This window comes from Anomalospiza imberbis, chromosome 19 (genome assembly GCF_031753505.1).
Source record: "Anomalospiza imberbis isolate Cuckoo-Finch-1a 21T00152 chromosome 19, ASM3175350v1, whole genome shotgun sequence".
Classification (NCBI taxonomy): Eukaryota; Metazoa; Chordata; class Aves; order Passeriformes; family Viduidae; genus Anomalospiza; species Anomalospiza imberbis.
This window is the reverse complement of record NC_089699.1, coordinates 8,341,770-8,354,159: the sequence shown is the minus strand read 5'-3', so window position 1 is coordinate 8,354,159 and position 12,390 is coordinate 8,341,770. Positions and strand designations below refer to the sequence as shown.

Below are 12,390 nucleotides of genomic sequence, written 5' to 3'. Positions count from 1 at the left end.
AAGGTGTTTACAAGGGAATCTGCAGAGGGGAGGCTTGGGGTTTTTTGCCTGGAGCATTCTGGAAAATCCATCTATACACAGAGCACTGTGCATGGAGCTACAGAACTAAAATCAGATCAGACAGCAGCTTTGACTTAGAGGCCCCAGGGATGTCAATAAACATATTGCTAGAGGGTAGAGGTGGTGGTGGGTGGGAGTGCAGGAACTGGGCTCTGAGTATGGCTAAATGTGGCACTGCTTTTGCAGTGATCTGTTACATTCCCTCCCTTTAGACTTGCAACAACACTAGTGATGTGCTGCTGAGTTTGAAACACTGTATTTATTTTCAGTTAGAATTATTTAGATTTATTTAATTTCTGCTGTTTTCTAACAAGAGCATTTGATGCTGAAGCTGTTTTATGCACCCAGGCTTTACTTACAGCTCTGTCTGAAAGAAGTGTGCTGGAGATGCAAATCTCTGGGTCATAGTTCTGTGAACCACAGATAATTCCTGCAGTGGCAGGTATATAGAACACCTGGTCTGCAGTTAATTAACTGTCTAATTGTGTGCTTTGACTGTGGATCTCAATGTACACAGTGGTGAGTATCAGATGGGGCAGTTTTGAAGGATCTGTTTGTTATCCAGATTGGAAAGAGTGTGAAACACTGCATTTTTGTGTGCATAATGACATAACACACTATTGCTCCTTCTGTTCCTTTGCAGCCATGTGTGAGATGATCAAGATCATGCAAGAGTATGGGGAGGTGACCTGCTGTCTGGGAAGCTCTGCCAACCTTCGGAACAGTTGCCTCTTCCTGCAGAGTGATATCAGGTCGGGCAGAGTCTATTCCTCCTCCAGCTGCCTTTGCCTTCATCTTAGCAAGTACCCAGCCGTGGGTGACACCACACCTTTGGGTTGTGCAGGGAGGTGCTCACAATTGCTCTGTCCATTTTTAGCTGCATTTGTCTACAAGAGGGAGATGTGGGGGGATTGGATGGAGATGTCTGTTTAAGGCCCTTGACACACAGAGGTATTTCCATGCCTGAAAGGAAGACAGCTCTCTTACATGCTGGACTGTTGCGCCCCAACTGCCATTACAGATGCTTCCCATTGGGTGAAAGAGTGGAAGCACCCCATGGATCAGCCAATTTGTTGACCTTGTGCCACAAACCCAAATATGTTCATTATTTCTCTGTGAATAACTGAAACTCTAGGGAGATTGATCCTAATTTCATGTTGTAGCTCAGGCTTCTCTACCTGAGCAAGGTATACAGAGCATGGTACAGCACAGAGTGACCTTCTAAGCTGGGCTGCAGTTTCCTTGCTGGGATGAGGCCTTTCACCAGCACCCCTGTGTTGTCCTTGCAGTATAGCCCTGGACCCTCTCTACCCATCCCGCTGCTCCTGGGAGACCTTTGGCTATGCCACCAGCACGACCCTGAGCAATGGCTCTGAGGAGCTCACCCCGCTGCAGCTCTCAGGGCAGCTCAACAGCCTGCCCTGCTCCATGTCCTTCCGCCAAGAAGAGAGCACCAGCATCATCAGGCTCATAGAGCAGGTGAGCCAAGCAATCCCCTCTCCACTCTGCAAGGAGCAGAGCCAGGAGCTCACACTAGGTGCCCACATTGAGGTGCCCACAATGCTGCCAGCAGGAACTTTGCTTGTGTCTCCTGGCTTTTGTCCAGGAAGCACAAGAGGGAAAAACTTCCTGCCTGGCCCTCCTGGTCCAAGGTGTAGGGAATGGATTGGAAATAGTGCCTTGTGGCAAAGGAACGTGAATATTGGATGAAGTATAATCTTGCAGAGATCCCTAGCCAGGCAACAATGCAGTGTTAAGGAGACGTGTAACCCCAGAAAAGCCAGGAGTTTAAACAAACTTACCCCTTGGCTAAATCCTGCCTTTCCTTCGGAACCTCTCCATGTAGGCAAGAGACCTTCCCTTTTTGTTTTCAATGTGTCCAGATCCTCTCCCCTCCCACTTCCCCTGCAGGCCACATGTTCTGCCCCTGCCTGCCAGTAACTGCTCTTGGCTGGCAGCTGCTCCCAGCAGGGCTCTGAGGGCTTGTGCTTCCTTCCAGGCCAGGCATGCAACGTACGGGATCCGCAAGTGTTTCCTCTTCCTGCTGCAGTGCCAGCTGACCTTGGTTGTCATTCAGGTGAGGCCTGGCCTGGCTGGGGACAGTGTTTAGCTCAGAGGACAGGAGGGCTCACATGGATTTGGGTGGCTGCAGTGGGGCAGCCTCGAGGGAGGAACATGGCCTTCAGTCAGGTTTATACAGTGCGTTTGGGGAAGTTATAGACGGAGACTTGGTGGTCTCAGCCTGTGCTGCCCCTTCTCCCTGATCCTCATACATTTACCTGCAAATCCTTTTTCCCTGGAGAATAGCATCCCCTGCAGTTCCTGCCACAGGAACATGTGGAGGGGCTGTGCGGTGGCAGCCCAGTTACTAGTTCATCCCAGTGTTTCGGGGTAGACAGCAGCGATTTGGGTAACAGGTCTGTCCTAGCACTGCTCATGCTCTTCACTCTGGGTTGTTTCTGTCCAGTTCCTCTCCTGCCTGGTGCAGCTGCCCCCCATCCTCAGTACCACAGACATTGTGTGGCTCTCCTGTTTCTGCTACCCACTGCTCAGGTGAGTCTGTCAAGGTGGAATCTCCTCCCACTCCCCACAGGATGCACAGAGCACTCCCTCAGCCTCACTGTGTCCGTACTGAAAGAAAGCTGACTTCACCCACAGCATGTTAAGAAGGCTGCAAGGATTATTCCAAGCACCTGCTTTGACAAGGTGCTTGGAAACAGTGACAGGAGCATTTGTGTGCTGCTGTGTTAACCCCTGCCTTGTGTGATGGAAAGTCTGGTGTGTCAAGTAGAGGCCAAGATACCACAGGTGTTGTTTTTCTCCCTTATGCATTTGGAAGTCACGTCTCTCTCTGTCTGCACCTGCCATGAGTAACACCTTTTACTGCATATGTAAAGATAAGTGCCAATGCATCAAGCAGTCTGAGTAGGTTATTTGGGTTCAAATGTTAGATAAAAGCACAATAGCTCTGGTGCCTGAACACATTACTTATGCTTAACTTACCTTTCTCCAGTATCTCGCTCCTGGGCAAGCCTCCCCACAGCTCCATCATGACCATGGCAACAGGAAAAAACTTGACTTCCATTCCCAAGAAGGTAGGTGGCCCCTCAGATTTAAATTGTCCACACATTTTTCTCTTCAATTTTGTCCCAGTGTTGATGCATGGCTGAGGCCCTGTGCCTTCCTAGCTCGCTCAGTAAATTGATCCATGGCATGAGCCAGGGGGAATCCCCTGTTCCAGGATGCCCAGAGGGCAGATCCTCAGTGCAGCATCTCATCTGTACTACAGGTTGTCTTTTGCAGCCACTGATTCTCTGATGGTCCATGAGGAGGAGGGTGTACCAATGACATACCCATGTCATCCTCCTTCCTTTCCCTTACTCACAGACTCAGCACTACTTCCTGCTCTGCTTCCTGCTGAAATTCAGCCTGACCATTTGCTCCTGCCTCATCTGCTTCGGGTTCACCCTGCATGAGTCCTGCAAAGGGGTGAACACGACCAGCCTCAACCTCACAGTCTGCTCCTCCATCATGCTGCACAGGTGAGGAACTGGGCCTAGCACACAGATCCCTACTGCTCCTGCCCTTTCCAAGGAGGATTGATTCCAATCCTCTAACAAGCTTCAGCCTCTTCCATGACCCACCAGGGCTGTAGCCTTGACAGCTACATCGTTGCCCACTGTCACCTCCTTGTACCAGGACAGCCTGAGCTCACACACAGATTCCTCAGCTGTTAAAGGAGGACATGGTTCTGGTGGGAACAGGTCAGTTCAGTGCCCACTGTTGACTTTCCTGTGTCCTCTCATTCACTAGTAATGCTTATGGTGCTCCTGACTGGTTTGGGACATTTTCCAATGCTCTCCTGGTAGCCCAGAAGCTCACGGCTGGCCTGATTGTTTTACACACAGGTAAGTCCCTGTTCCCAGAACCCCATTCCCTGCCCTGGGGGAAGGCTTGCATCCTCTCTCTCTTTCTTTGCCCCCTGTGCCAGAGCACAGACTCCCTGATAGAAGCAGACACTGCAGTGGCTTCACAGCACAGGCACAGATCCCTCCTGTCTCACTAAACATTACCCTGGCAGATTAAAGACAACACCCTCAGAACTGATTCTACTTCCTACTAGTCTGATGAAGTGCTGGTTCTGTCCAGGCTCACCAAAAGAGCCAAATCCCTTTTGCCTTCTTGAAAGTTAGCAGCAGCATGTGAAGCTCTCCAAAAATATTCCCTGCTTCAAAAGTGTTTGTATCCCTGCTGCTATTCTGTGAAGAACCCCATTGCCTTCCCACAAAGGGGACTGATGCAGCTGTGACTGTTTGAGAGCTGGATGCCTTTTTAAACCCTGTGGAGGGTGGAGCCAGCTCCTGGCTGACCCTCATCACCTGCACCCGTTGCATGGCAGGGTAGGTCCAGCAGCTCCCTGTCTGTTATGTCCCATGGTGTTGGGCAGACCACTGTGTATTGAAATGTGCAGGTGTCTAGAGATGCTTCCTGATTTGATCTCCATCTTTGGAGAGAGTGGGTTGCTGTACTTTTGTGTCCCTCAGACCACCAAGGCAAGGCAGGGGTGCTTTGTCTGGCAGCTGTTTGGAAGAGCCCAAATAAAAGCTGAGCAAATGCTCAGTCCGGTACAGACTGCCCTGGGTGTCTGGCTAAATCTCTCTGGGCTGGAGCTTTCCTCTGTTGCAGCCCTGGAACAAAGGCACACCCACCCCTCAGACCTGGGCCTTTGCCTGCTCTGTTTTAGCTCCCAGGCTGTGAACCAACCTCACAGTGAATACCTGTGTGCAGTACAACCACTGCACTGCCCCCACCTGCGTTCCAGGGACTTGGAATTGCTGTGAGGAGCCTGGTCTGAAAGAGCCCCGAATGGTAGGCTGGTTCCAGGGACATGAACCCCATATCCCTTAGAGGTAACAGGTGTTGATGTACCTTGTAAAGTGCTGTATCTGTGTGTGATGCTAAAAAATCCCCTTTTCTCTGCAGTGTTCATATCCATCACCCACGTCCATCGCACCAAGCCCCTGTGGAAGAAGAGCCCCCTCTCCAACCGCTGGTGGACGCTCACTGTGGCTGTTGTGTGAGTACCCACAGGCCCTGGGAAGGTGTTCCAGGATGCTGGAGCAAGGAAGGCCCCAGGCCCACTCCAGCACCAGTTTCCTGGTGCTGAGGAGAATCAAGTACATGGCACTTGATCTCCATTGCTGAACTGGTGAAGGGTCTCTGTTGTGAGTGTTTCATCTGGGCCTGAACGCTGATCTGCAGATCCTGGGAAGCTTGTCAGGTCTGCTGAGATTTGCTGTGTCTGTTCTTGATCTTAGAGTGCTGGGGCAAGTGGCACAGACTGTGCTGGACCTGAAACTCTGGGAAAACCTCAACTCTTCTTTGACCTTTAACCACGTCTCCATCTCTCCAGTCGCATGGCTCCTGGGTTTTCTTTCCTTGGTCCTTGTGGTTATCATCAATGAGATTGTCAAGCTGCATGAAATCAGGTATGGGGGTTGTAGGGAGGATGGGGAGAAAGGGCTGAAGCCTCCCTCTAGGCTGGCCTTGAGCTGCAAAAAATAATGATGCCCTGGGAACAGGGTGGGGAACTAAAAGGAAAAGCTGACTGCATTGTGTAAATCACCTGGCTATTGTGTGCAGGCCCACATTCCACCTCCCAGGGAGGAAGTGCAGGGGAGGAAGGAGGGTCAGAGAAGGGCAGTGGCAGTGATTGGGAGCAGGAAGGGAGAACAAAATTTCCTTATCTCAAACCAAAGGGAGGGAGACAGCCAAGGTCTATGCAACACCAGTATGGAACTGGGGAGGGCTGTTCTCTCCATCTTGTCCCATGAGGACAGAGAGGCATTGAATCACAGCAGAGGAAATGTGCCTTCACACAGAGCCTGGACTGTGGGACTCGTTTTCACGGGAAGTGGCTGAAGCCAAGAATGAGTAGCAGGCAAAGTGACTGGCTGTTCTTCCCAGCACAGGGAACAGCCAGAGCTGGGAGTCAGCACTAATGAACATTGATTCAGGAAATGGGCTGGGGAGGAAGAGCGGGGATTACAGAGAACCCTGATGGGGATAGAGACACCAGCTCAGTTCCTGCAAAGGGTTTCTGGACCTTTCTGTGCTGTGTCTGGTGTTCCTGGAGATGGGATTTAGCTGGATGGGGTAGGACTGAGACCATGGATTGCTCTCTGGATTTCATTCCCCTCCCAGGCTACCACAGGGCCCAGGCCAGGGGCTTCCCTGCTTCTTGGGGCCAGCAGCTCAGGAATGGCAGTGGAACAGTCTTACCTTTCACCCCTCTGCATACTGACTCTCTTCTTTCTTCTTCTCCAGGGTCCGTGTCCGTTACCAAAAGAGGCAGAAGTTGCAGTTTGAAACCAAGTTGGGGATGAATTCTCCATTTTAAAAGCACCCAGCTCAAGTTCCCTGGAGCCAGGGCCAAACAGCCACTGGGAGAGTGGCTGCACCAAAGGCTCAGGGAATTTTCCATCACACATGCAAACCAGACAGCCTCCTGGCAAAACTACATCTGCAACTTCCCGGGGCCCCAGGCAGGGATCCCCCCACAGGTATGCAGCCCCTTCCCAGCCTACCAGGTACCCTCACAGGAACCTGCAAGCTCTGATGCCTGCTCAGGCTGCTCTTCCTTTATTTATTTATTACTGGAGGTATTTGTTAGTACCATGGTGATGCTAAAATGAAGCGGCTCCTTTCCCCTTTGTGAACAGATGGGTTTCCTGGGCCTGGCAGGAGAATCTGGGACCAGTAGGGCTGCTGAAGCAGGAGATCTCTATTGAAACCCGTTTTGGTTTTCCACTTCAGCCTGCTCTCCGTGTGTGCGTGCCTGTGCATGCCCTCCCCACCTCCCTGCCCTGTGTCCGGGGCAAAGGAGCCATCCCTCTTGCAGTCCCCAGAGTGCTGGGAGCTCACATTCCCCAGGGGACAGTGGGAAAGGGTCTCTGAACAGCCAGGCTGGGCCAGCCCTGCCCTCTAGTGTCGTTGTCACAGCCATGTGCTGGCTGTGTCAGAAGATGGATGAGACAGGTCTTCAGGAAAAGCTGCCTGTGATCCTCTGTTCCGGTGCAGAGGGAGGGCAGCTCTGCCTGCCTGCAAGGAGCCAGCATGGCTCAGCTTCCTGCAGCCCTGTTCAACCAGCTTTTATGTTCTTTACCAACCCCCAGAGAGGTTTTATAGCTGCTCTCCTGTTTGTGATCTGAACTGCTGTTCTGCCTCAGTAATGTGCCTGCTTGAGAAAACCACAGCTCAAGATAAAGCCTGAGCCCTGACTATCCTGCCTTAGAGGGAGGGCATGTCTTTCCAGGCAGGATATCTACAACTTGCAGTTGTGTCTAATACAGAGCTGGTGAATGGCTCATTTCCCAATCCAGGACTGAGCTGCATCCAGTTCTTGCTCTCCAAGGCACAGGGAACCCCACCCAATCATGTCTGTCAGTGATAGTGCTGGGAAGTCTCTCCCCTCTGTGCTAATGGCTTCACACAGAACCACAGAATGCTTTGGGTTGGAAGGGGCCTTAAAGCTTATCTTGTTCCACCCCTTGCCATGGGCAGGGACACCTTCCTCTATCCCAGGGTGCTCCAAGCCCTGTCCAACCTGACCTTTAACAATTAAAGGGATGAGGCAGCCACAGCCTCCCTGGGCAACATCTGCTCAGTGTTTTTCTGGAGGTCTCTTTGTTTGCCTGGGGGGACCCTCCCCTGGGGGCTATGGCAAACCATGATCTGCCCCAGTGCAGCACACAAGCTCCTGAACTCTGACCAGACCCCATCTGTACTGAGAGCACTGGTCCTGTTGTGGGCTGACAGCCAAGGGCCACACAGGAGCACACAGGCTTGGCTACCAGAATATTTGGAGGTCATGGAGATGCTGACTCTAGTTCTAAACACTGACTAAAGCTGGTAAATCCTGGCTCTGTTTTTGGTCCCAGCATTAACACTACAATATTTGGCTGTTACTTCCTCTTTGGTACTCGAGATTAACAAGTGGCAGCTGATTCCTCCTGGGCAGGCAGGGAGCTGGCTGGAACCCCCAAGCTCTGCCCTGCTGCTCCACCTTGTCTTCCTCACTTTTCAGCATAACCAGAGAGCACGGACACGGCCGAGTGTCTCTAAGCAATACCCTCACCCTGCTGTGGGGCTGGTAGAGGAGCAGAGCTGGGTACAGCCAACCCCTGAGCTCGGGGGACACACTGAGGATGCTGGAGGGAGGCAGCTGGGGGTGTTCCAAGCCCTGGACCTGGTTCCTGCAGCTGGGGGGCAGATGTGGAGATCCCATGCTGGCAGGATTGCAGGGGACAGGGAGCCAGCAGCTCCCTGGTGAAGCACAGGGCTCCTCCCCGGCACCACAAAAGTGTCTGCCCACCTTTGCCAGCCAGGCTGGACTGGCTCACTGCCCTGGCACCTGCAGGGCTCAGGGAGAACAAGCTACACCTTTCTCAGCCTCAATTCACTAAATGCCAGCTCCAGATCTGTGACACCTGGCCCCTGAAAAATCACTTTCCTTCCTGATGCCAGGGTTGGATCACAAGTGGGATATGATCTCCTCTGTGGCCGAACTGAGCTGGAGTCAGAGGCAGCACAGAGCTGCTCGCTGCTGTCCCAGCTTTCCCCCCACCCAGACCTCAGCTCTTGTCCTGTGCCATGAACTGTTGTAGGTGTTAAAAAGCAGCAGATTCCAGGGCTTCCTGCTGGCCACACCTTCCTCTAGAAGAGGCACCTTCAGGGTTTCTTCCTCTGGGTGATCACAAATGTTTATTTTCCTGCATCCTCCTTCCCCAGCTAGACTTGGAGGGAGCTAAAGTGTATGAATGGAGCCTTTAGGATGGTCTTGCCAGTGCCACCCTTCCCTCAGCTATTGAAGTGTCTAAGGGTCAGAGTGCATGGCTTCAGAAGGAAATTTCCTACATCAAGATGTTTTTAAATGCTGTATATTTTATATTAAATTTTTTTGGGATGTATGTAAAAATATTTCATTTGTATTAAAACTTGTATATTGTATAAAAAAGAAAAAAAAAAAGAAACAAACCTAGACCCACAAGAATCCAGTATATGAACGGCAATAAATGATTGTCTTGGATAACACACCCAAGAGTTGGGAACGAGTTTGCACCCAGCAAAGGAAGGAGGTAAAAATGTCTCTGGCTGCTGGGGTCACAGGGTGTGATTTTCCTGTTGTACGGACACAGCCTGAGAGCTTGATGCTCCTGGGATCCAGTTCTGGCCTTTTTCCTAGTTTCTGTTCAGCTTTGGGCAAATCTGTCCCATCTCTTCCTACAAAGTAAGTTTGCTTACCTGGTGGTTTCCTGGATCCCAGGCACTGCTTCAGTCGAGGCTGGAGGCACGGTTTGAATCCCTCTGGATGGGTGAAAGGTTGGGGTCAGCTGGAAGAGGCACTGGGAGCACTGGAGACAAGTAGTGGTGGGATGAGGAGGCCTGGGCTGCTTGTCCTGAGCAAAGCAGGCACTGGGGTAACAGTGGCCACAGTCTTAGCAGGCAGGAGGAAGGAGGAATGCTCTGCCTGGGACAGCAGTGCTGTCAGCACGCTGCTGTCGTGGTGGTGAGACTCACACTGAACATTAACCTCACTGGAGGTGACTGGGACTCACCAGGGGAGAGTATCTGAGGAACCCTGGAGCACTCAAGGGACAGGATAAAGCTGATCCTCAATGGACTTCAAGCAGTAGGAGACAAGTTTGTCTCATTTCACACAAAGGACACAACTAGGCAAAACTATGAAAAGGGTAAAATATGCCCCACTGTTTAATAGAATTTAGTCTTAATGGATGTTAGTGGAAAACAAAACACATGATTAACACAAACAGAGCAGATGGTTTAAAATCTGTTGTCAGTCTGGTGATTGCACGGGCTATTTTTTCCCCTCACTGTCTCGCTGCACGGAGCAGGTGCAGCTGGGGTCAGTTAGTCCCAGTTGCAGTGTACATAACTTACACACCATACAGTAGCTTCAAAATAGAGATCTAGAGCTCAAAAAATAGGCATTCTTCTGCAAAATCAAATGTTTAGTTCCCTTATTGACAATGAGAGCAGCGTTTTGCTGCCCTCAGGTGGCTCAGACAGCGGCAGCTCCACCCCAGTGTCCTCTTATCCCTGACCCAAGACTTGCAGTTCTGGTTAGTAAATATATAGAATAAATCACATTTAAAATATATACATTGGCCTTTAAAAAAAAAAAAAACATTTACAGTTTATCAACATTGAAAAAAAAACCAAAACCTGGGCTTGTCCCAGGTTGACTCGTGAGAGTAAAAATCAGTTTTAAAGGTTTCGGTGAACCTCTTTATAAAGTGTCACTGGTTGTAGCTGTTTGAAATCATCACGTCCATGATGTGGCACTCAGACACAGGCAGCGGATGTACTCAGTGTGGGACAGAAATCAGAGCCAGAGAAGAAGTGTCTTAGCTGCCTCACACTGACCTCAGGTCCCAGACAACAATGGGATTTTAGGTTTTTTCAGGGCTTATTGTCTTTGCTTTTCAGCCTAGAAACCAGGCTGGCACCTTTTGCCTGCCCAGCCCTCATGAGCAGAGACCCTCAGGAATGTTCAGGTAGGCTTTGCTCCCCTTCCCATCCAACAGCACAAGGGGCTGCAAACAGTCCAATCCAGCTGCAAACTCCCAACAGGACTGGGAAGCAACTGCCTTCTCAGCCACCTTCTCCCTCTCCAGTTTGGATTTGCATTGGTGATTTTTCTTTTTTTTTTTTTTAAGAAAAGGGAAATATGTGGAATTTTCTTCCCCTTTGTTTGGAATTTTTGTAGCAAATGACACTTCAGCACAATCTTAGGTTCCCTTCTGGTGCTCCGATGCTTTCATTTGCTTGGCATGCCGAGCGCGAGCCAAGTTCGGGGCTCTTGGACATATTTAGCCACGCACTACTGAGCAGATCCTGCGAGAGAAATCTGTCTGGGAGCGATGCAGCCGCTCCTCCCGCCTGGATGCAGAGCTCTCGCTGCCGTTCCCTGCCGCAGCCACGGGCTGTGGCCGCGCTGGCTGGCGAGGGAGCTGCTCCTGAGCCGAACTCCCCGGTGCATACGGGGTCAGCTCCCCCGCTGGGCTGCGGGGAAGGATCACGTCCCAAACGCGCTACTGTTGAACAATGCTCACCGCGGGGTTTGTGCCAGCAGCTCCCTGCAGGGAGGGGCACTGGGAAAAGGGACTGTTTTCTCCCCAAAAAAGGGATAAGGGAGGGGAGAAAAGAATTTAAAAAGCATTAATCATGCTGCTGCACTCTGGAAGGACCAGCGTGGGGGTTTGCTTAGGCACTGTGTTGGCAGAGGGCAAACTCCATTGAGCAGCATGATCCAGACGGACTGGCCCAATTTCCCAGGTTTTTGGCACTGCCATTACCATCCTCATCACTCTGGGAAGGGGCATGTCCAGCACGGCTGTGGCGGAGCATCCGCTGCTCGGCAGGCTGTGCCAGCCCCATCTCAAGGGCTCTGTGGGTCCCACTGGAGGGATTTCAATCCACTTGGATTCCACGCTGCCCGATGCTGACGCATTTGGAAAAGCGGCACATAAAGCAGAAAGGTTCCTTCTCGCTCCACGAGCTGCCAAATTGCAACAAGCCCTGTCTTCTTTTAGCTGCTGTCAGGCCTGGCCGGGGCTGTGGCTGCACAGTGAATCACCAGCTCCGTGGCGGCTGCCCGGGGAGGTCTCTCCTGTGACACATTGTTGGCAGGGGATAAATAATAAGACGCAGGACTCGACAATGCAGTGGGGAAAGAGAAAGGTCCCTTGTGGAGGCTCCTCAGCTCTGTGCAAGGAAGCGAGGGCTTCTCCGTGGCCTCCAGGACTGCATGTGCAGCCCCTCTGGGCTCTCCTCCTGCTGCCAGTCTGGTGGGAAATGCCTGACCCCCTCGGAAACTGGCCCAAGGCCACGCTGTCACATGTGACACAGAGCCAAGGGTGGGCAAGGAGGGCGGCTTTGTTCCCAGCCTCAGTGCAAAGTGTGGGGAGGGAGGCAGCTGGAGAGATCTGCAGGCACCGCTTGGTGCTGGATCCACTCTTCCCCCATCGCCAGGGGCACTGGTGGAGCAGCCAGGGGCGGGGAGGGGAAGGAGGGAGTAAGCCTCAGTCCAGCATTGCATCCAGCTGGTCGGCCAGGTCATCAAACATGTTGCTGATGTCTTCTAAGATGTTCTTGGCTGAGTGCACGGTCCCAGGGTGGCTAGGGAGGAAAGGGAGAGAGTCAAAGCACTGCTCAAAGGCTGCAGGTGCTGACGGGGAAGGTTTGGCCAGACGGGACCCAACCCAGCAGCAGGAGCTCAGCACAGAGCTGGGCTTGAGCATGTGTGAC

At 51.9% G+C, this 12,390-nt stretch overlaps 2 protein-coding genes across 8 annotated transcripts in view; one reads left to right on the top strand and one right to left on the bottom strand.

Moving 5' to 3' along the window:
• The window catches only part of TMEM94 (transmembrane protein 94), a 50,440-nt gene extending 41,285 nt beyond the window's left edge, over positions 1 to 9,155 (top strand). For all 3 annotated transcript variants that reach the window (XM_068209515.1, XM_068209516.1, XM_068209517.1), the window contains 10 exons: positions 704 to 812; positions 1,350 to 1,539; positions 2,060 to 2,137; positions 2,528 to 2,613; positions 3,074 to 3,155; positions 3,448 to 3,602; positions 3,874 to 3,968; positions 5,044 to 5,137; positions 5,379 to 5,549; positions 6,388 to 9,155. In XM_068209515.1, the coding sequence (XP_068065616.1) occupies positions 704 to 812; positions 1,350 to 1,539; positions 2,060 to 2,137; positions 2,528 to 2,613; positions 3,074 to 3,155; positions 3,448 to 3,602; positions 3,874 to 3,968; positions 5,044 to 5,137; positions 5,379 to 5,549; positions 6,388 to 6,460 (1,133 nt within the window). In that variant the 3' untranslated portion in view covers positions 6,461 to 9,155. The remainder of the gene's footprint in view (positions 1 to 703; positions 813 to 1,349; positions 1,540 to 2,059; positions 2,138 to 2,527; positions 2,614 to 3,073; positions 3,156 to 3,447; positions 3,603 to 3,873; positions 3,969 to 5,043; positions 5,138 to 5,378; positions 5,550 to 6,387) is intronic.
• Positions 9,156 to 9,802: 647 nt separating this feature from the next.
• Positions 9,803 to 12,390, bottom strand: part of CASKIN2 (CASK interacting protein 2) — a 37,765-nt gene continuing 35,177 nt past the window's right edge. For all 5 annotated transcript variants that reach the window (XM_068209510.1, XM_068209511.1, XM_068209513.1 and 2 more), the window contains one exon: positions 9,803 to 12,261. In XM_068209510.1, coding sequence (XP_068065611.1) covers positions 12,165 to 12,261 — 97 coding nt within the window. In that variant the 3' untranslated portion in view covers positions 9,803 to 12,164. The remainder of the gene's footprint in view (positions 12,262 to 12,390) is intronic.